The sequence below is a fragment of the Trichosurus vulpecula genome, chromosome 7 (genome assembly GCF_011100635.1).
Source record: "Trichosurus vulpecula isolate mTriVul1 chromosome 7, mTriVul1.pri, whole genome shotgun sequence".
NCBI lineage: Eukaryota > Metazoa > Chordata > Mammalia > Diprotodontia > Phalangeridae > Trichosurus > Trichosurus vulpecula.
In genome coordinates, this window is record NC_050579.1 from 61,700,629 (window position 1) to 61,722,503 (window position 21,875).

General features: G+C 42.8%; 1 protein-coding gene across 1 annotated transcript in view; it reads right to left on the minus strand.

The window, feature by feature from the left end:
- The window catches only part of ELAPOR1 (endosome-lysosome associated apoptosis and autophagy regulator 1), a 104,726-nt gene that overhangs the window by 12,842 nt on the left and 70,009 nt on the right, over positions 1-21,875 (minus strand). The window contains exons 8-14 of the mRNA XM_036768058.1: positions 18,774-18,862; positions 5,629-5,806; positions 4,656-4,784; positions 4,257-4,347; positions 2,520-2,625; positions 2,059-2,196; positions 1,212-1,475 (exon numbers count right to left, since the gene is read on the minus strand). Of these exons, the coding sequence (XP_036623953.1) occupies positions 1,212-1,475; positions 2,059-2,196; positions 2,520-2,625; positions 4,257-4,347; positions 4,656-4,784; positions 5,629-5,806; positions 18,774-18,862 (995 nt within the window). The remainder of the gene's footprint in view (positions 1-1,211; positions 1,476-2,058; positions 2,197-2,519; positions 2,626-4,256; positions 4,348-4,655; positions 4,785-5,628; positions 5,807-18,773; positions 18,863-21,875) is intronic.

Genomic DNA, 21,875 nt, shown 5'->3' on the forward strand with positions numbered 1-21,875 from the left:
CTTGGTCAGCTGTGTGACCCTCTGGGCACTGAGGCTGGAGAATGAATCAGAGCTACAGCAAGGGCTGGCAGTAGAACCCAACTAGGTATTTTCCTAAATTGAACCAGCCCAGAATGAGAGGAGGGAGGAAAGAATGAGGACTGAATTGCAATAAAATGCTGATAGTAATGAGTGATAATAAAGTCTGTCCTTGGAAAATGGCCCCCTCTCAAAACATGATCTTTGTATTTCACCCAGGACTTAGCCTCTGAGGTTTTATAGCAGAGAAGACTGAGTTACTGACAAAGGAAGGGTAGCTAGGCTGAGAGAAGAAAACCCAGTAGTCTCCCCGCCACCGCCACTGCCACCCCCACTGCCACCCCCACCCCCACCCAATCCCCTTTCATCATACTTGACTCACAGGTGATTTGTAGGTTTCCATAACAGAAGTCCCTGGTCAACAACCTAAATTACCTATTTCACCTCTCCTCCCCAATCTCACTTCTTAGGTTTCTGTGGGAGGACTACCCACAGCTGCTTTTTCCTAATCTTACTCCTTGCTTCTTTTTGGGGGGAAGCCATTCAGAGGCCTTAATAACTGGTAATAATTGATATTTATAGACTATGTGAAAGTTTGCAAAGCACTCTACATAAAGCTTCATATACACATTATTTCATTTGAGGCCGGAAGTCACGCTGTGTGCCAAGGCAAGAGAGGGATGGATGTGGCAAGTGTCCCGTCCATGCCTTTTTATGAAAAGTATATATGTTCACTTGTTAGGCCCCTGCAAAAATACCTCATTACCCTCTAGGTTTAGATGGATTCTAATCTCTCTTACTTATCCCTAAAGGAATAGGACAAGATGAACCCAGTTCCATGCCATCCCATGAAAGCTAGAGGAGCAGAAGCCAGATGTCACTTCTGGGGGGCCATAGCTAGCCATTTAAAAAGAACAACACAGGCCAAAAAGGAGAGGGGGCAGGAAGAGGCACCGGGTGATATGGTAGAGGCCCTCAGGTCTCTAGTCTTGTTTCTTTCACAAAGGCCTGCCTGTGCCCACCCAGCAAGCAGCTCAAATCATTCTTAGGGCCAACATGTCCTGGGCCTCCAGCATCTCAGGTATATGTCCAGGACATATGCTAGAGCTCAGATGCTTAAGATCTCTTTAACTTGATTAAATAGCAGTCAATCTGACACGGGAAGTGAATGGGTAGAGTAGACGGGGTGGCACCTTGTTACTCTGGGTCCCTGGGCCACAGGGCACACAGGCCTGGATGCCATAGGGCTGGTGTGCTCTCAGGAACGTGTTCGCAGGACAAGAATGGCAGGCCCCAGATTCCCTATTGATGTAGTAGCCAGCGGGACAGGAAGTGCAGGAGGAGCCAGAGTCAGAGGCCTCCAGGGCACAGAGGCGGCAGTAGGAGGCAACTCCATCCATGACATTGGTGACATTGATGGAGTACAGCTTGGCAACATCATTAGTGTACTTCCGGCCCTGGAACCAAGACAGAAAGCAGAAAGAGATCAAAGGATGCATATTTGAGTCCCAGGGGAAGAATCCACAGTTGAGGTTTTTGGAGATCAACAGACTGACCTCTTATCCTATGATTAGGGGATAAACCAAGAAATACTCTGCTGTGTTTACTGTATTCATTCTACCACTCCTCTGTGCATTCCGCAAATATTCACTAAACACCTATAAGGCATTTGCCTCCATTTAAACACAGGGCTAGATCTAGAATAGACACAGAGGAGATCTTTGTGATACCAGAGGTTGTTAGATTCTGGGACTGGTTATCTAGAAGGGCTACAGTACCACCTACCCAGGAGAGTATTAGAATAAGGTTGATCCCACCCACCTGATCAGGGTTATTTATCTCAAGTAGCAAAAATAAGTATCCTGGTTTGGTTATGGGCAGATAGATGAGATGATCTCTTCAAGTCCTTCTAAACCTAGTGCTCTAAGCACTGCTCTACACTCCCAGGCTAGTTCTGAGAATTCTCCCTTGTTCCAATCGTCTTTTCCTGAGTAGCGATACTTCCTGGGGATGAGAGCTGGGGCAAGTGGAGGATCTTACTATTTCATGGGAGGTGGTCCTCTGGAAGGCCCAGGTGAAGCTCATGCTGGAGTTCTTCTCAATGACATAAGTGTAGGACTGTTTGCCCTTGGGTCCCTTCCATGTTTCCACTGGGGTGTTGGTCCTGGAATTCATTCCCTGAATCCAAAATGGGGAAAGAATTTTTGCACTGAGTCTGAACCCTCCCTATACCTGCCCTCCTCATGGCAGTGAATGAAGGAGTAGAGCATGATGATGCCCTTATTAGAGAAATCACTAGACTCATAATTACTCTGTGAATATTCTGAGAACAAGATGGTGCCTTCTTTTTCTTCTGAGTCTTCTCAGGGCACTGATGTATAGGTCCTTCCCCTCCACCCCACTCTTCTCCCACACAGTAGATGCTTAGCAGAATGAGTGGATCAGGCTAACCCTCCCTCTGATCCCAGGAAGTACCTCAACAGGCCAGGGAAGCAACCTACCACCATGAAATAAAGTTCGCAGTTCACAGAACACACAGTCTCAAAGACAAAAGTGATCCTGGCCACCTCTTTATTCTCTGTGTCTGCCATCACTGAATGTGGAGAGCTGTGGGAGCAGAAGCCAGATGTCACTTCTGGGGGGCCATAAATAGCCATTTAAAAAGAACAACACAGGCCAAAAGGGAGAGGGGGCAGGATGAGGGACTGGGTGATATGGTAGAGGCCCTCAGGTCTCTAGTCTTGTTTCTTTCACAAAGGCCTGCCTGTGCCCACCCAGCAAGCAGTTCAAATCCCAGCTCTTCCTGCTGGGAGGGTGCAACAACCCTTCCCTTCGATAAGTGTGTCTGACATTTCAGACCTATGCAGAACCAAGAGAAACAGCGCTGGGGGCTATTTGAGGATGATCAGGCACTTGACTAGAAAGGAGCAGGAACACCAACAAAAATCCTAAAAATGTAGATAATCCTCTCAATGATAAGCTCATGATGGGATTCAGGCTGAGTAGAAAGGAAGAAGAGGTGAAGTTGTACGGGCAAAGGAAAGGTTGATCAAAGAGCTTGTTGTTTTTTTTCTTTGAAAAGCACAAGTGGAACCGAATTCACGGTGGCTCTAGAGAAATCCAGTGACAGCTTGGCTTCCCACTCTGGCCCTCCTCCTTGGGTTCTGGGGGCCCCCACATCCCCAGGTCCTCTGTTCCTAAGCCAATGGTTCTGTTCACCATTGGACGAGAAGGAAGATCTTAGTCTGGGCTCCAGAGGCCCGAGCCCAGGGGAATCACAGAGTTCTAGTGCTGGAAGGGACTTGAATGTTCCTTCAGTCAGGCCAACATGTACAGACAAGGAGGCAGGCCCAGAAGAATTACGTAATTTGTCCAAGGTTAATGACAAAGGCATGACTAGACCCCCAATCTCTCTCCTCTTAGTACAATACCTCTTCCAGGGTACTGTATCTTATCTACCTTAGAAAGGGGAGAGGGAATATTCAAATTGGCAGCGAGGACAAACAAGTAAAAAAGGGGGATAATAATCACTCTTCTCGGGGAGGTCAGATGACAATATCCTCCCTGTAATGGCGAGGGGCAAGACTGAGAACTAGCAACCCCGTGGTCTGGGAAGAAAACTGGCCTGAGAATCTGTGATGGAGTCTAAGCTCTGCAACTGAGCAAATCAGGGCCACTAGGTGGCGCCATAGTGCATAAGACTGCCAGGCCCAGAGTCAGGAAGACTCATCTTCCTGAGTTCAAATGTGACCCAGACGCTCACTAGCTGTGTGACCCTGGGCAAGTCACTTAATCCTGTTTGCCTCAGTTTCCCTCTCTGTAAAATGAGCCGGAAGAGAAAATGGCAAACCACTCCAGTATCTTTGCCAAGAAAACTCCGAATGGGGTCATGGGAATTGGACACAACTGAAACAACTCAGCAATAACTGAGTAGATGTGTGCCTCTGGTCCCTTAGCTACTGTGGGCCTTAGTTTCCTCATCGATAAAATAAAGTTTTGGACTAGATCTTTAACATTCCCTCCAGCTCTGACGTAATTTTGTTAAGCAGCAAGACAACAGGGATGCTAGGACACATTAGGCGGGTTATGCAGGGTAAATTTGCATGTGTGGCTGTCAGAAAACCATGATTTCATCCATATTTCAAGCCTCAGAGCCACCTCTTAGAAAAACTTGTTTTTCAGCGATTTAAATGTGGCAGCTTCAGCTTCAGCCCCTCCCGGGAGTTTCTATTCCTCACCTGAATCCTGGTACAATCAGCGTAAGAATCATGAAGTCATTATCTGAGGCTCCAGCAGCTGTGTAAATATGGTCACCAGCCACCTCCCAGCCTGGAAAATCAGGGAGAAGAAGGTACATTCCTGAGACCCCGAGCAGTAGGGTCAATTATGACGAAACTCAGAGAATGAGGCAAAATGAGTTTCTGAAGTGGACAGAATCTCTCAGTCCCCAGTCAAGAGGTTCATGAAGTGATCCAGTTACTTTGGTCAAAGACCTTGAAACCATCAGGACAAGAGGAAGAAGAATTACGAGGTTTGGAAGGTAATGCTCATTTCTGTAGGGCATCAGTTACTCCAGGGAATACTGCAGAGCCACTGAGGTAGGCAGAGTCGTATAGGGGAAAGGGGAGGACACTCACCTGCCATGCCCTTGTACTCAAAATTGATTCCACTAAGAACAGTAGTTTCCATATTTGTGGGCAGGGTGTTCCACCATTTGTATTCAAAACCCAGGGCCGGTTCCGTCCCAGCTGGGCAGCTGGAGCAGCCTAACAGGAGGTAGAGCAAACGAGTTACCGAGAAAGAAGACCCTACCGACCCAAAATGGAGGGGCAGCCATCGTGGTTAATGACAACCATAGCCAGACAGCAGAAAAAAGGCGCAGTGCTGTTTTGTTCTTAAAAAAATGCTAATTCTCATTACTGTATTTAAGAAACTCCAAAATGACAAAACTACTCACCTGTATTTTATAGGCCAAATGCATATCCAAGCCTAGAAAGTGGTGAGAGCAAAGGCAAAAAAGACCAAGAAGTGCTCGATAACCTACAAGTTCAGGCTTCTTCCCAAACTTTCAATCTAAAGCCCTGGTGTATCTTACAGTTCAGGACATCTTCAAGCCTAACACATGCAGTTCATAGGATTGGATGCAATTCATCCCCAATGCCTTTCTTCCCCATCATTCCTGGACTCTGATGGGATGGGAAACCTAGTGTTTGGTTGGTAATGGCGCCATCTTCTGCACAGGTAGAAGCAGCCCCTGTTGTTGGGATACAGGTGCCTCATATACATACAGGTGCCATATCCATTTCCTTCCCACCTGTGCCAATGTCTGTAAGATTTCACTGCTAGAAGAAGGAAGGGAAGAGATTCTGAAGTTGGACTCTGAAGGAGATGAGAGTAGAATTCAGGTGTCCTGTATGCACTTGATGGCACTTGGGCCAGTGCTCCCCCTCAGTCAGAGGCATCTGGTTCTCAGCATGTTCCTCAGGAGAAAGAGGGTTGTGTTTAGGGCTCATGGTGGGATTATCAACCTACCCATGAGACGCACTGTAGGGCGAGATGAGTAATGGATAGTGCAGTAGGACAGGGCATAAGACGAGGAGTACAGATTACCTGAGCCATTGGAGAAGGAGCCATAAGGACAGGGTTCACAGGTGCTGGTGTTGGTTTTGAAGAATCCTGGGTTACAGGGTGGGCAATGGGTCTTCATTCCAGAGGCTGGAAGTTTTACTGCTCCCTCAAGATCCTCACTGCAAGTTTTTGGCTCTGCCCATTTGTACATGAGCTGTGTCTGAAAAAGAAAAGAAAAGATCCAAAGATTGCTAGCCATCCACCTTGTAGGATTCACAACATATCAAAGGGTTGTGATGAATAAACTATTAGATCCATTGGAAATCAAACCAATGGGCAGTGGGAACTATAAGGAAGAGGGAGGGTCATTCATCCACTGATTCATTCATTCCCTGATTCATTTACACATGAACCAGTTTTTAATGACTAGTATATATAGCCACAGTGCTAGGCACAATAAGGGAGAGACAAAGATAATTAAAATATTATCCATAGACTGTGTTGGAACTACCATGTTAAACTAAATATATACTTGAACAAAGTATATGTAATAGGGATTCATAGTTTCACATACAATTTTCTTTTTCTTTTCTTTGTATATTGAAATGCTCATCTTTGTTGAGGTATGTCAAGATTATAATAATAAAAAAGGAAATTTAGCAAAATATTTTAAAAATATATTACCTGTGTCCACAGAGGACTTACGACTTGGGAAGAAGGGGATATGACAAATATATTTTGCTATACAATAATGATCTAATATTGTCTCCATAATTTTTTTGTTGAAATGGGAATTTTATATATCTATACACACATACATACACACATGTAATCTTATTTTATTGCTAGAATTTCTAATATCCTAAATTACTGTGTATTTTATAGGCCAGATACTATATTCAGGCATAGATAATAATGTAACTCCAGGCAGGAAAGTGCTAGATTTATAGAAGTTCAGGTTTCCTCTTAAATTTTGCATTTCAAAACCTCAATGCACTTTATAGTCTAGGGCAGGTTCCCCACCCCTGCTCTAGGGCATTCTCTTGTCCACCAAGTACTGGTCATACTATCTGGCATATAATTCGCATATAACCTACTAAGGTTAAAATCTCCAAAAATCATCCCCAACTCCTTTCTCCTCATTGGCTCATTGGCCTCTGCTTTGTCAAATTGACCAATCACAGGCTGGAAGAACTCCTGTTTAATATCCCCTCTGTGATAGCTGTGTGACTATTTAAAAAAATCATACAGGTTTTAAAAAATGTTTTTTATTTGTTGTGTTATATTGATAATTTTTCTGGTTTTTAACCAGTCTTTGATCCCTGATATAAACTGAACTTGGTCATGATTAGTTAATATTTTAGTTAATATCATTAGGGAAACTGGGCTATAATTTTCTTTTTTAGTATTATCTTAACTGGGTATTAAGGTCAACATCTGAGAGGTAGTGTGAAGAAGTGGACAGAGAGCTGAACTCAGAGTCCAAAGACCTGGGTTCAAGTCTTTCCTCCAACAATACTAGTTATGTGATCCTGGGCAAGTTCAAACTTAACCTCTCAGTTCCCCCCAAGTAGAGGTTTCTGATCAGATGTGCCTAATACCAAAGAAATTGTAGGTCAAGTTACATCCCAAGACCAAAAATCTTGAGTGTATTATTAAAGAGATGGTTAGTTACTATCTAGAAAAGGAAGCAGTAATCACAAAGAGTCAGCATTGGTTCACTAAGAACAGGTCATGACAGAACAACCTATTTTTTGCAAGGGTTACCAAACTGGAAAATCAGGACAATGTTGTTGATATGATTACCTAGGTTTTAGCAAAGCTATTGATAAAGCATGCCACATTCTTGTGGGGAAAAAAAAGGGAAGAGATATAGGCTAGATGATAATACAATCAGATTAATTCAGCACTGGTTGGATGGCCAGACTATAAGAGTATTGGTTTAAATGTCAAAGAGAGAAGGAGGTCTCCAGGGGAGAGTCCTAGGGATCTGGAATTGGTCCTGTTCTGTTACACATTTTTATCAGTGACTTGAATAAAAACACAGATGATCAAATTTCCAGATGACACAAAGCTGGCAGAAATAACTAATAATAAGGGAATGATAAAAGTCAGGATCCAAGAGCAGTGGACTAATCTAATAAGATAAGATTCAAAAAGAATAAAATAAAGTCTTGTATTTAGGTATAAAAAACCCCCAACCTTCTAAGATTGGGGAGTCACAGGTAGACAGCAATTCTGAAAAAGACCTAGGGGTCCTAGTGAACTGCAAGGTCAGTGTGGGCTACCAAATGTGGCAGCCAAAAATGAGAACTTGAGCTTGGGGTATATTAAGAGGTACATAGCTTCTAAGGATAGGGAGGGGTGGTGATTGCCTCCACTGTACTCTGTCCTGGTCAGACCTCATTTGGAGTACTATAGTCAGTTCTGGGCATCACAAGGGCATTAATAAGATGGAGAGCATCCACCTGTATGGTGAATTGCCTTGAGTCCATGTCACACAAACTGGGATTGTTTTGCCCAGAGAAAGGACGAGTCAGGGGGGACAGATAAGCCATGTTCAAATATTTGAAGGACTGCTGTGTGTCATTGTTTGTCCTTCATTTTTAAAGACGACCAATGATATTACAAGGTGATATCCTGACTTGCTCATGAAACGGATTTAAGTGAGGCAAAGTTGCCCAAAGTCATCGCCTTACTCTTTCTTCCATAGTTATCACAGTCCAGTGGCAGGACGCAAGTTGAGACAACTGGTGATGGCCCGGGATGCAGTGAATGACCCTGGCATCTTCCATGTCTGACTAAGCACTAAGCGCTCTACAGCACCTACTTCAACTGCCTTTGTGGCTTTTGGAACAACATTCCATTCCACTGGGGGAAGTCTTCACATGCTTGGGGTAGGCATCCTCCTAACTCAAATTTAGCTCATCTGCTGAGATGGTTTTTACCAGAGTGTGGCAACTGCACATGCCACAGCTTCTTGGAGCCACGGATGAGAGTTGGGTGAATCAGGTGGACACCAAAGGTAGATGAGAAGCCCTCACACTAGAGATGTTAGTCCTCCTGAACAACCCATTGTCGTTTGTCACAGAGGAGAGATGAGATTTGTTCTATTTGGCTCCAAAAGGTGAAACTGAGAGAAATGGTACACATTTCAAACATGTCAACTTAGGCTTGATGTCAGGAAACATCAACTTTCTAACAATTTAAAGTGTCCAAAAGTGGAATGACTTGCCTTGAGAGGTGGCGGTGGATTTCCTCTCCTCTGGGGTCTTCGTATAGAGGCTAGACCACCACTTGGAGGGTGTGTTATGGGATTCTTTAATGTCTGTGTTGGACTGGGTGGTCTATGAGGTCCCTTCCAACACTCAGATTCTCTGATTTACACGTGGCTTTTGAAATGGGAGGAGCACCAGGTAAGTCTAAGTCCTAAATAAGGGGGGTGTCTTTTTATACTTAAGTACAAAGACTCTGCCTTCTGCTGTTACCAAGTTATCTGGACGGTGATGGTTTGATGAAAAGGGGGAAGAGGGGGTTGCTTTATACAACCCCAAGTTTGCTTTCTTTCTGAGAGGAATCCAAATCATAGGTTGGGCTTTTTTCTAGAAGTCTTTAGGATACTAGAAAAAGGTGGGACTCAAAAGAGAACTATATCAATTGTTTATGGGCTACACTGAATCCTTTAATGGGTTTTCTGTGGGGTGGAATAAAGGAATGAATAATGAACTATACCCAACATATGCATTTATCTTGTACATTTTACCATTTACCCAATACATGTTACATGTATATGGATATGTTGTGGACTTATATAGACTCTGGGGACCCTTTTACTCTCATTGTAGAGAAAATAGACACAAGTCACAAATGAACTATATTCTGAGAGTTCTGAGATGCAAAGGGAGGGGAGAAGGTAACACAAGCCAAAGAGAGTGATTTGAGAAAACCACCTTGAAGATTATATCTGGCCTACGTAATCCTAGATCTTGAGATGCTAGGCCATGCTAACATAAAAAAAAATCCATACAACAAAGAAACATGCAATAAAAATCAAAGACTGGAGAAAATATTTATGGCAAATATGCTAGACAAAAACCTGCTATCTAAAGTATATAAGCAAATATTAAAAATTTACAAAGGCAACTCCAATCGAGGATGGATAGTCAAAATCTATGAACAGTTTTCAAAAGAAGAAACACAAATTGTTGATAATCACTTGGAAAAAACTGCTCAATCTTATTAAAAATTAAAGAGATGCAAATTAGGACAATGTGAGGTACCATCTCACATCTGTCAAATTTGCAAAAATGATGAAAAACAATGATATTTATTGCTAGTAGAGTTGTGATGAAACAAGTGAACTCATTCAGCTTTACTAGAATTGTAACCTTGTAGAATTATATTGTACAACTATATAGCAGAACGTAAAGTTTAAAAAAACATAATCATACATGATAATTCTGTTGTTGGGAAAGTATTAGGAGAAACAAACAAAAAACAAGGGCTATTTGTCAGAGATTTTCACTGCAGTATTTGTGTGTAACGTGGGCATGCCCAGATTGCTTAACCTTGAGGAACTTGTGGCAAGTTTAGATTGGCTAATTGGCTACACAAACAGCTTTAAAACTGTCAAGAATGACACCTGTCTCTGTCTCTCCCTCCCCCTTCCCCTCTCCCCCTCTGTCTCTCTTTCTCTGTCTGGATTTTCCTTCCTCACTCTTCCCTCCTACATCCAAAGAGTGAATTTCACAGTTTATCCACAGTGCAGGTAGCATGAATTGAATCAGTAACAGGGGAAAGACTTCCTCCCCCTGCTCCCTCTCTCTTTACCTTGGCTCAAAGAGATGGGCCTGAAGAATGTTTGTTTCTGTTGTGTTTTTGTCCTTCTCGGTTTCAGGTGCTGGCAGGGATCCTCACCACCCCACTGGACTGGGAATTCAAGTCATAGTCACCTTGGATCCAGGATTACAGGTTAGGATGGTATAGGCAAGGAAGCCTGGAGAAGTCAGGGTGCTTGGGTCTTGAGTCCAAGCAGAGCTTTGGGCTAAGAATCTGGGACTGGGCTCTGTAGGAACTGAGTTAGATTATGAACTAAATAATCCCTCCCAACACCTTCCTTAGAGACTGAGGTGATGGTGGTAAAGGGAGAAGGATTATGGCTTCCATGTGATGAGGGAATAAGTGTGTATAACTGTGATTTTATCTTTTGAAGAAAATATTTCTTTGTAAAATCTAACGTGTTAGTGGCTAAATGGAACTGGGATTCAGGAACCCCCCTCCATACTTGGGGGAACACCATCAGTGTGGACTGGAGCCATTTTCAGAGAGTATAGATGATCCCTCCCAATTCCCTTAAGGGTACTGGAAAACCCTGGGGGAGGAGTAAAATCTAACATACCTGGCCTTTAGGCCGTGGGACCACAGTGGTCAATGCTACATGTGGGGTTCTGCTGGGATAAAATCGAATCCTTCATTTTTAAGAGGATACTGAGGAGATTCTCTGTCCAGGTTTTTTGTTTTGGAGAGGCGGGGTTTGGTTTGGTTTTTGTTTGTTTGTTTTGGAGATGCCCTAGACAATGGGATCCTAGAAAAATTTGATAATTTTTTTGGCTTTGTCCAGATTGCCTAACATGGAGACCTCTGTGTCCCCTACCATATGGATGGTTGTAGCGGCCTCCATGTTGGGCAGTCTAGATACGCTCCAAAGGTCCCTTCAGGATGCCTCCATGTTAGGTGATCCAAGTGTGCCCAGAGAAGCCTGGGATACATGCATAATTGGAGGAAAGAAAAGAAAGAAAGCAATCTAAATGCTCAACAATGAAGGAATGTTTATAAGTTGCGCCACATTAATATAATGGAATACTATAATGTAATTATGATTGATAAGTGTGAGGAATATAAAAAAATGTGGAAAGATCTTTCTGAAATAATCACCATGGTGGGGGCGGGGGCGGGAAAGGTGGGAAACAGAGCCAAAAGAACAAAATACATAGTAATGATGATCACAGAAGAAGAAAAATGAATGTTAATGAATGGACAAACAAAGAACCTAGTTGGAGGCTTAGAGGGAGTGACTTAAAAGTTGTTTGAACATTTTATGGGTTGAATTTCATTTGTATAAATACCTACAAAGCAAGATTAGTTTATTGTATTGGTGTTCAAATTGTTTTATAGTAAATTATGAAAAATAAAATGAATACATAATGAAATAATAATTGAGATATTATCCCTCACTCTCAAGGAGATTATAGTAGGAAGGAGGGTATCACATAAATACAAACAGGTATTATTGTACAATACATATATGGTAACTATAGTGTAGAATCCTTCACTAAAGTCCTATTCCAATGTTTTCTCCTGGCACAGAGGTGACCCTGGGATTTCAAAGGACAAACTTTAGCAGCTGTTACATAACTCTTAGCATGGGCCCCATGATACACTATGTCTGTCTGTTTCATGAGGTCCAGCCAAGGTAAGTTAGGATAAGCTTCTCTTACCACCAGGTTAACCAGAGGGGGTTGGATATTTTTGACCACAACAACTCTATCTACTAAGGGAGGATCTCCTTTGGTAATCTGTGTCAGTGGAAGAAATATTCACAGGAAAAAAAATCATGGATGCTTTTGGAGAAAAGGAATACAATAGGGGCATAAGATGTACAAAGTGACGTGTAAGGTTGGGGGAAGGAAAGATCATTCCTGACTGGGAGGACCAGAGAAGGTTTCCTTAGAGAAGGTGGTGTTCGAGCTGGGTCTTGAAAGAGTATTCAAAAAGGTAGAGGCTGGGGAGCAAGGACATTTTTTGCACAAGGAACGGCACGAACAAAAGCACAGAGATGGGGAAATGGTAGTGTTTGGAAGAGTCAGTAATAGGGCAGTTGGGCTGAATTATAGTGTAAGCAGGGGGATACAGACAGGGAGGTAGGGTTAAGGTAAAGGAATCTTTCCTTTATTTGGTATCCAATAGGAAACCACTGAAGGATTTGAGCAGAGAAATATAGCCAGATTTGTGCATAAGGAAGATTCATCTGGCAGCAGGATAGAAGATGGTTTAGTATAAGAAAAGACTGAAGTTAGACATTCTAATAAGGAAACTTGCACAGTAGTTCTCCAGGCAGGCAGTAATGATGACCTGTGTTAAGATGGGAGTAGAGGGAACAGAAAGGAGGGCATGGATAAGAGAGACCGGACAGAGACAGAATAGGACTTGGTGGAAGACTGGATGAGGAAGGGGAAGGACAAAGTGTCAAAAAAGAGAATATTAAGGTTTTGCTTATGAGTGTTTAGGTGTTTGGTGGAGACAGTGATCGAAATATGGAAGTCAGAAGGTAGAGTCATTTTGGGGGGAAAGATAAGTTCTGTTTTGGATATGCTGTTTGAAGTGCTGGTGGGACTTTGGGACAAAGACGTCCTGTAAACAGCTGGATCAGTGCAATAAATAGCCACAAAGTTTTCTTGCTTCCATTTTCTCCCCACATCAATCTATTTCCATTCTCTCTCTACTTCAATCTACAATCTACAATCTTCAATACAACCGCCAGAAAAATCTTTCTTATTTTCCATCAGTTGCTCTGGTTTCAACACCATGAACATCCTGCTTCCCCCAGAACAGGCTCATCGCCTGAAATCTTATCATCATGAAGACTGAGTCAGCTTTGATTGATACTCAACACCTTCAGTTGCCTCTCCCCTCTGATTGGAGGGCTGGAGGGTAGAGCAATAAATTCCTCCTCAAATCTTCCTTATATGGCTCAGAACTTTCCAGGTAACTTCATTTTCCATCAGCAGTTCTGCTTGGTTTTGAATCCATGAACTGGTACACCCTGATTCTACCCCCACCCCAAAGCCTTTTAAGCTTTCCTTTGTGTGTTGTCCTCTCCCATTAAATTGTAAACCCCTTGATGGCAGGGACTGATTTTTCTTTTTCTTATTTATATACCTAGGGCAGCTAAGTGGTGCAGTGGATAGAAGGCCAGACCGGAAGTCAGGAAGACTTATCTTCCTGAGTTTAAATCTAGCCTTAGAAACTTATGAGCTGTGTGATCCTGGGTATGTCCCTTAAACCCTGTTTGCCTCAGTTCTTCTGTAAAATGAGCTAGAGAAGGAAATGGCAAAGCACTCCAGTATCTCTGCTAAGAAAACCCCAAATGGGGTCACAAAGGGTTAGACGGGACTGAAAAATTACTGAACAACAACAAAGCACTTTTAGCACAGTGCCTGGCACATAGTAGGCATTTAATAAATGTTTATTGATTATTTTGCAAAGATGTGATCATGCCCCCAAATCTTCACTGGTTCCCTATTACCTGCCAAACACATTAGAAACTCCTTTGGCTGGTATCCAAGGCTCTCTACAACCTGGCACCCACCCACCTTTCCAATCTTTGCAGACTTGTTTCTTATTGGTCCTTTTCACAACACACTCTATGCTTTAGCAAAACTAGACAATTCTACGTCCCCAAATAGCACTGGGTTCTCACACCTCTAGACTGCTGCTTAGGCCATTCCTTATACCTAGAATCCCTCCCTCTTTCAACTAGCCATCTTTTAAAGCTCATGAAGCTTTCCCTGATCCTTCCACAACTGATCACTTTTCCCTGCAACTTCACAAAGCAATATATTTTATACAGACTTTTGAATACCTTGTAATAGAAGGAGAAACGAAGTGGGGAAGTTGGTACTAGGATCTCAGGAGCACGTCATGTTGGTTCCATTTCTCTCAGCAAGCAAGTCGGAGGAGAAAGGCAATAGTGACATTTTTTGGGGAACCACATCTATCATCTTCCCAATCAATCGACAAGTATTTACTAAGTACTTACTATGTGCATGAGGTGCTGGGCATACAGTTACAAAGAATGAAATGATCCCTCCTTATAACAAATTTACAATCTGATTCCCAATGCCCTCCCTGTCCCCCTCTCCCCTTTCCCCAGAATCCTTCCTTTTAACAAAAACATGTAATTAGGCAAAACAGAGCAACAAATTGGTCATGTCTGACAACCTATGCCTCATGTACCTTTCATCCATGTCCTCTCCACCAACAGGAAGATGGTATGTTTGACTACCAGTCAAGACTGCCCATACTCTCGTGATAGGAATATAGAAAAAAATGACTTGAATGAGGCCATGGTGCATAGGTGGGGAAGCTGCGAAGAAGAGATATCAAACTGTTGTGCTGGAGCCAAATGTGTATCTTCAGAATTTCCAATGTTCAGTCATTGAGGCAAGTGTGTGTGCGTATGTGTGTGGGGAAAACAACTTTTTTTTTCATTTCAATTTGAATTGATGCTGTCTGTGATTGAAAATATCTATTATTTTAACCAAAGCATACACTAGAAGTAATGGATGAATAATGTAAATATCTGTCAGTTCTATTCACTATACTAAATAAATTATGCATTATCACTTTTTGAAAAAAATGACAGAAACTTTATGTTAATGATGCTGGTGAATGTTGGCTCCCACTCTTAATCAAATCACATTTGCTGTGAAGAGAACCTAGATGCCCAGATTGTCAGGATCACACTTCATGTATTAGCCCATAATGGCACCCCTTCTACAACAGGTGATTCTCCTCAGGATGTGTCCTTAGAAAAAGAATCTGGAAAAGCAGGAGAATCAACCTATGCAGATTGATCAACAGCATCCTGGTATGGAATCAACGGATAGGACCCTGCCCTCTCTTAAAAACCACTTAGGAAAAGGGATAGTCAACTGGAGCAAGGGAATAAACAACACCAGCCTTGAAATGTGGCAAGTTTGGTTGAGGTCAAACTGTAAAGGGCCAGAGAATTCATAGGTTACCTTACAGGCAATAGAGAGTTATTGAGTCTATTGAATAGGGAGGTGATGTGGTCAGACTTACACTTCAGGAAAACCACTTTGACAAGTCTGTGGAGGGTAGACTGGAATAGGGAGAGACCTGAGGCAGCGAGGTCTATCAGGAGGCTCCTGCAATAGTTCATGTATTTAGGTGGTAAGGTGGTGAGGTTCTAAGGGCCTGACCTAGAGTGGTGGCTTTATAAATGGAGAGAAAGGGACATATGCCAAAAATGTGGAGATGGAAACAAGATCTGGAAACTGAATAGGTACATAGAGTCAGGGAACATAAGGAACTAGGAATAAGGCTGAGTTTGTGAACCTGGGAGATTGGATAAGCAGTGTCTTCTATGGAAACAGTGAAGTTCCATATGGGAAAGGGCTTGATGGAAAATAGGAATTCTATTTTGGACATGTTTGAGGTGCCTTTGGGACATCTGGTTTGAAATGTCTAATAGTCAATTGGTGATGAGGAACTAGAACTCAGGGGAGAGATGAGAGCTGAATATCTAGATTTGAGAGTCATCTGCATGGAGATGATGACTGGACCCATGGAAGCTGATAAGAAAGAATGGAGAGAGAGAGAGTGAGAGAGAGAGAGAGAGAGAGAGAGAGAGAGAGAGAGAGAGAGAGGGAAGAGGGCCTAGGACAGAAGCGTGAAGTAAACCTGCAGTCAGAGGGGAAAGAGTTGTATGGTTTGGATGATAATTCAGCAAAGCAGTCACATAGGTAAAAATAGAACTGAGGGAGAGCAGAAAAGTATTCACATCCATTTTTTAAAACCCAGTCCCCAGTGCATTGAGTGGCTCCCCTATGGAGAGCTTGTAGCAGGATGTGGACAAGAATTTCACAGGTTGAGATGGCATGAGGGGGCTGTCATCTGAACCGCTGGGGGAATAACCCAGGCCAATGAGACCACTGACCCATTGAAGCATCTGCATAAGGAAGGCATATCAAAAGATTGAGCAGAATGTGGGTCCCAGGGAGGGACTGAGTTATGAAGAACTAGGCATCCAGAATCTACGTGGCACTTTTACAAGGTAAGTTTCTTGAGGTTAGGGACTGTTTTTGCCTTTCTTCACATCCATAGTACTTAGTACAGTACCTGCAACATAGTAAGCACTTAATATATTAATCACTCTGATTAATTCATTAATCACTTATTCACTGATGTTGTATTAATAACTCTTAAGCAGGTGCCTTAATTTTCCAAATCCTGATTCTCTGCACTGGATTTCAGCCTTGAGTTTTCTGAGGTGGAGGGCAAACAGGACTGGTTCTCAGTGACCAGGGGACCTGGAGGCTCTGCCACACCAAAGATTGGACAGTGAGAGCTGTCTGCCCTGGATGCATGAAATCAGGGGGTAAAATTATCTGTAGATAATTTTAAAACAACAATAAAACTGATTAATAGTCTCCTTTTTATTACCATCATGTGCCAGCAATTCTAAACAATGTCAGCAATAAACTATTCCTCCCCTAAAAACCTTTTGTTTTAAACAATTTCTGCAGGATGGCAGTTGGACCTGAAACACTCAGACTCTGTCATAAGCCTCCGTTCAAGACTAAGTTCATAAATGTTCAGACTGTTTGAGCTCGATTCGGGAACAGCTAATCTCCAACCCATGGAGTCCTACATATTTCTACATTTAAAGAGCAGATTCCAAATGAAGAGATAGCCCAGTGAATCCTATTTCCGTGATCAGAAACTGCCTCCAGTTAATCATTTCTACAGATGGTATTTTTTGGTGCCATCCACACTGGTGGCCTTTTGCAAGATGTCCTGTGCTTACTCCAATAGGTATTTGAAAGACAAAGAATGTGAGCTTGAGGTACTTCAATTCTGTCCTTCTCTGTGACCACTTGGAATTTTCATTTGTGTTTAAAATTTTAAAACAGTATTTTTCTCTTGGCAAAAGCAAATTTTAGTTCACATGTGAACTATATTATTGACTCTGAATAACACCTTTACAATTGAAATTTATTCTTTTTAAATTAATCATTGTAAAATTAAAGAACAGATCAAGAAGATACAACATTGCATCAGTGATAGAATAAAATAGCTAAGTTGTTATCTTTTGCAGACATTTTGGTTCTATTAAAATTCACTTGTGAAATGAAATTTCTATGAGTCTCTGCCCAACTTATCCTTATGTCTAAGATTTTCAGGGTGTGGCTGCCAAGTTACAAACCCAGATTTCTTTGCCTTCTGAGCAGGGAAAAAACCCCTACAGTCACGGATGGGTAGGAAGTCTTAAAATCACTGTAATGTGTACAGACCTAGCCATTTAAAATTTGCAAAAAACACTCTGTACATATTACTTCAGCTGGGCCTCCTAGTAAACCCTAGTTTACTAGGGACACTGATGCTCAGAGATGGTACGGGAACTGCCTATTTTCACAGAACTAGTAAATATCAGAGCTACTACTCAAACCTGAGTCTGCTGAATTCAAAGTCCGGCACTCTTTGAATGTTCTTGGAAGCCGCTTCTATGTAATGACTGCAGTGGAAAGTATACTTGAAGTAGGAATCAAAGAACGTGGGTTCAAGTCCTGGATCTGCCATCTAGTACTAGGGCTCCGATAGAGTGATTCACTTAATTTTTCTGGGGCTCTATTTACAAATTACGTACGAGTTGGGGATTGGATTAGGTAGATTCTAGAGTTCCTTCTGGCTCTAAATCTATGACCCAGTGACCCACCAGAAGGACAATCCAAGCTGCAAAGGAAGGATGTTCATTTCCTTTTGGGCAGATTCAGATTTTGGGATAAGCACAGAAGCGCAAGCATGTGCACGCGCGCACACACACACATACGCAGACACACACACCCCTCCTTATACTCCCAGAATCTAAGCAACCCCCAATGAAGCAAATAGGAGAAACTAAACCCCTCTGTTAAGTTGAAAAAGCAGCTGATAAGAGCACAAGCCTGTGAAATTTTCTCTATAAGGAAATTTGTTCAAGGGACTTCGCCCAAGGTCATGGTAGTGGCAGGAAGAGGAGGTCTCAATTGCCTCTCAGTCAGAGATTACAGCGACAAGCTAAACGGATGAAAAAGTGACTCTGGAGCAAATTAAATGATTTCGGTTATCAGAGCAGGATTTGATGAACAGTGAAAATGATCAAACAAAACCAGCCTCTGATCCCAAAATGATGAGACCCAAAAGGACCTTCCCCCTCCCACCCCACCCCACCCCCTTGCTGAGACATCTTTCCCATCTGTCCTGGGATCTTTCCAGGGACTCCCTTGGGGGTCTGCTCAGCTTTGCTGGCCTTTTACTGGGCACTTAGAGCAATAGGCTGCCTGTGGAGCCTGGGCTGGCTTCTTCTGTCAGACCCACGTGAGCGTTGTGATCACTGGACCTACCTCTCCATTGGCATCACAGGCTGTGTGTGTGTAGAAATAGTCTTTGTCGGTGCAAGCTGGACGCAGCTTGCAAGAAGAGGATCCTTGTTCTATAAAGCAAAAGCAGAGAAGAGTACCATAGCAAGTGTTAGCAATAAGAAGTCTTTCTTGAAAGGCTTGTGAGAGCAAACACCTCTCCATCTCTCACTTCCCTGCTAAAGCCCCAGGCAGGGTCAGATAAATGGCACCTGCTTCTCTGATTACTAGCTTGTAACAAAGCATTGATTACATGGAGTGGAGAGATGCCTGGGCTTGAAATCAGAAGACCTGGACTGACATACCAACTGTGTGGCTACTGGCTAGGTCACTTATCTGCTAGATCTGTTTCTCCACTCATAAAATGATGGCGTTGGGCTAATCGACCTCTAAGGTCCTGTTGAAATATCGATATGGGATCCTTAGAATGACTGTCAATCATTGAAGAAGATGATATATGGAGGATGGGGGCCAGTGAAGAGAGTCAAGGAATCAGCTTGGCCAAGGGACTGGCTCCAAATCGACATGGGCTCATTATCCTGGCGGATCTCTGCAGCACTCTCCTCATAATCCCTGCCTAGGCACAGAGCCTTTCTCCTGCTCCATGATTAAAGAAAAGCATGTCCTCTTTATGTGGTCCTTTGACTATTGCCTATGGGCTTCCTCCCATCTATACCATACTGAGTCACTGAGCTTCTGTAAAATGAGAGGGTTAGCCAGAAAGTCTTTAAGGTCTGTTCCAGCTCTCAAAGCTATGACCACATGCCAGGAGCCCTCTCTCCCAAGTCAGGAAGCAGTTTCTCTTCCATTAGCAAAGCAGTTCTCTTCCTTCCTCCATGCAATCTTCCCAAACTAATCACAAGGGAGGTAATAAGCTCCAACCTCACTTAGATTTTGACTAAAACTCTTCTGTCTCTAGCTTCCACCACCCTTGTATTGCTTTTGATACTTGGCTTGAAAATTTCATCTAGCATATATCCTAAACTCGTGTATTGCATGCTCACTATAGATCCATATCTGCTTCCAATTTTTAGATCCTAGAAGGCATAGACTGCTTCTGTGTAGCTTTCTTAGTACAGGGCCCCAAACACTGCAAAGGCATTGAACAAATGTTGGTAATGAGGATGAGAATCTTTTACTATAGATATGACATAGACACGTGGCCTTATTCTCACTTGGCAGTGTTCAAAGAATCCTTGGCTTCCTTCAAGACTTATTGCAGGAAAATTTTCTTGGATCTTCCAACTGCTCATGCTTAAGGCTACTTTCCATCTACTCTAGATGTATCTTGTATCTACCTACTTACGTACACGCTTTCTTGTAAGATTCCATCAGCTTTAGGACTCCACCTCATCATGAACGCTCTGATAGGAGGCTAGAACCACGAATGCCAAACCTCCACTTAAGGAGCCGAGTTCAGACGTCTCCTCATTTCTGGCCTAGCTGCACTACCTTGAGACTTCTATGAGTTCTTCCACTATGCCAGGTACCTTCTCCACCCCCTTCAAAGGCTTTTCAGCTGTCTTCGGTGTGTTGTCTTCCCTTGTTAAATCTCAAGCTTCTTGAGAGCAGGGGCTGTCTTTTTTATATTACTATCTCTAGCAATTAGCACAGTGCCAAGCACTTAATAAAAGTTGATTGATCGTCTCCCCCCATTAGAATCTAAGCTACTTGAGGACAGGAGCTCTTTTCCCTTTTTCTTTGTGTCCCCAGTACTTAGCACAAGCGCTTGGAACATAATAAGTGCTTAAAAAAATGTTTGTTTGCTGGCTTAACTCAAATGACAAAAAAAAAGCACCTTCTCATCAACCCCAGGCAAGGAGCTGTTTCCCAAATGCTCCCCCTCCTACATGACCAAAGGCTATTAGACACGACCTCTTCTGATTGCATGTTTTAGAGGCTTCCCTCAAACACGAGATATCCCAGCACTCCAAAGCTCCAGTCTTATTAGCACCGGCAGGGTGGAATTAATGGCAGAGAAGCAGCTGGTGCCTTCTCAGCTCATTAACTAGATTAACAAGCTAGAGGCCCTCTTAAGCAACAAGGTTAATGGATCTGGAGTCTCTTGAATTTGGCTGATTTGATTCAAAAAAGATTGGGGAAGATTTTAAAAATGAACTCTTTCCCAAGACCCTTGAGAGTTAGGGGTTTTTTTTTTCCTGTCTCTCTCTCTTTTTTTTTTTGCTGGACCAAACAAACCACCTGCTTACCTGCTGAAAAATAACATCTGTACGACAAGGAGGGTTTCTTGGGCTTGGCAAATATTTGCTCTGTGAGACAGCCGCACTCTGGGCTTCATAGAAATGCTGCAGCTGTTGACCTGTTGACTAGCCGTCTTGTTTGATTAATAATTAACCCAAATGTCGTGGCACATTCAATTTCCCTGGTCAGAAGGTCTCAGTGAAGCACATAAATGGGGTGCCACCAAGAGGCTGGATATGGTGTTTAAGTAAGGGAAAATAGTTTGCACAGGGCAGGTCCTGGGAAAAACTGTGAAGAGTTTGTCTTTAGCTCTTCAGTCCCCTTTCCAAAGAACCATTTCCTCCTTTTCTCACAGCCCCTCCCTCTTTTAAGGTGCCTCTAGCTATCTCCCCTCCCCCCCTACCTCCACAAAGCAAAAATGCCAACAAACTCATTAGCCCTAGGATGTTAGGGAGCGCCATCTCTGTGGTATTTACAGGGCGCTAATACAAAGTAGTGAATATACTAACGGTAGAATTTCAGGCATTTGTCAAGAGAATAGGTTGGTTAGATGACCCTTTGGCCCCCTCTCTCCCCAAATTCCAACAGGTAGATCAACAGAATCTCTGCCTACATGAAAGGCCAGACTGGGTCGGCCCCTGGTCCGGGATGATGCAATCTCCATGCTGGTTTAGCATCCTTGGAAAAGACAGATCTCCTGTAAGCCTCATTTTAGCCTCCATAAAATGGATGTATGTTATAAAAATAAAGGAAATCACTAAGTGTGAATCTTCCAGTTTATAGCGATCCTTAGCTCTGCCAGTATTTCAACAATTCATTTCAGCATGCGCTTATTAAGCATCTACTTTGTCCTGGGTACTGGGGATATAAAGACAAAAAAAACCA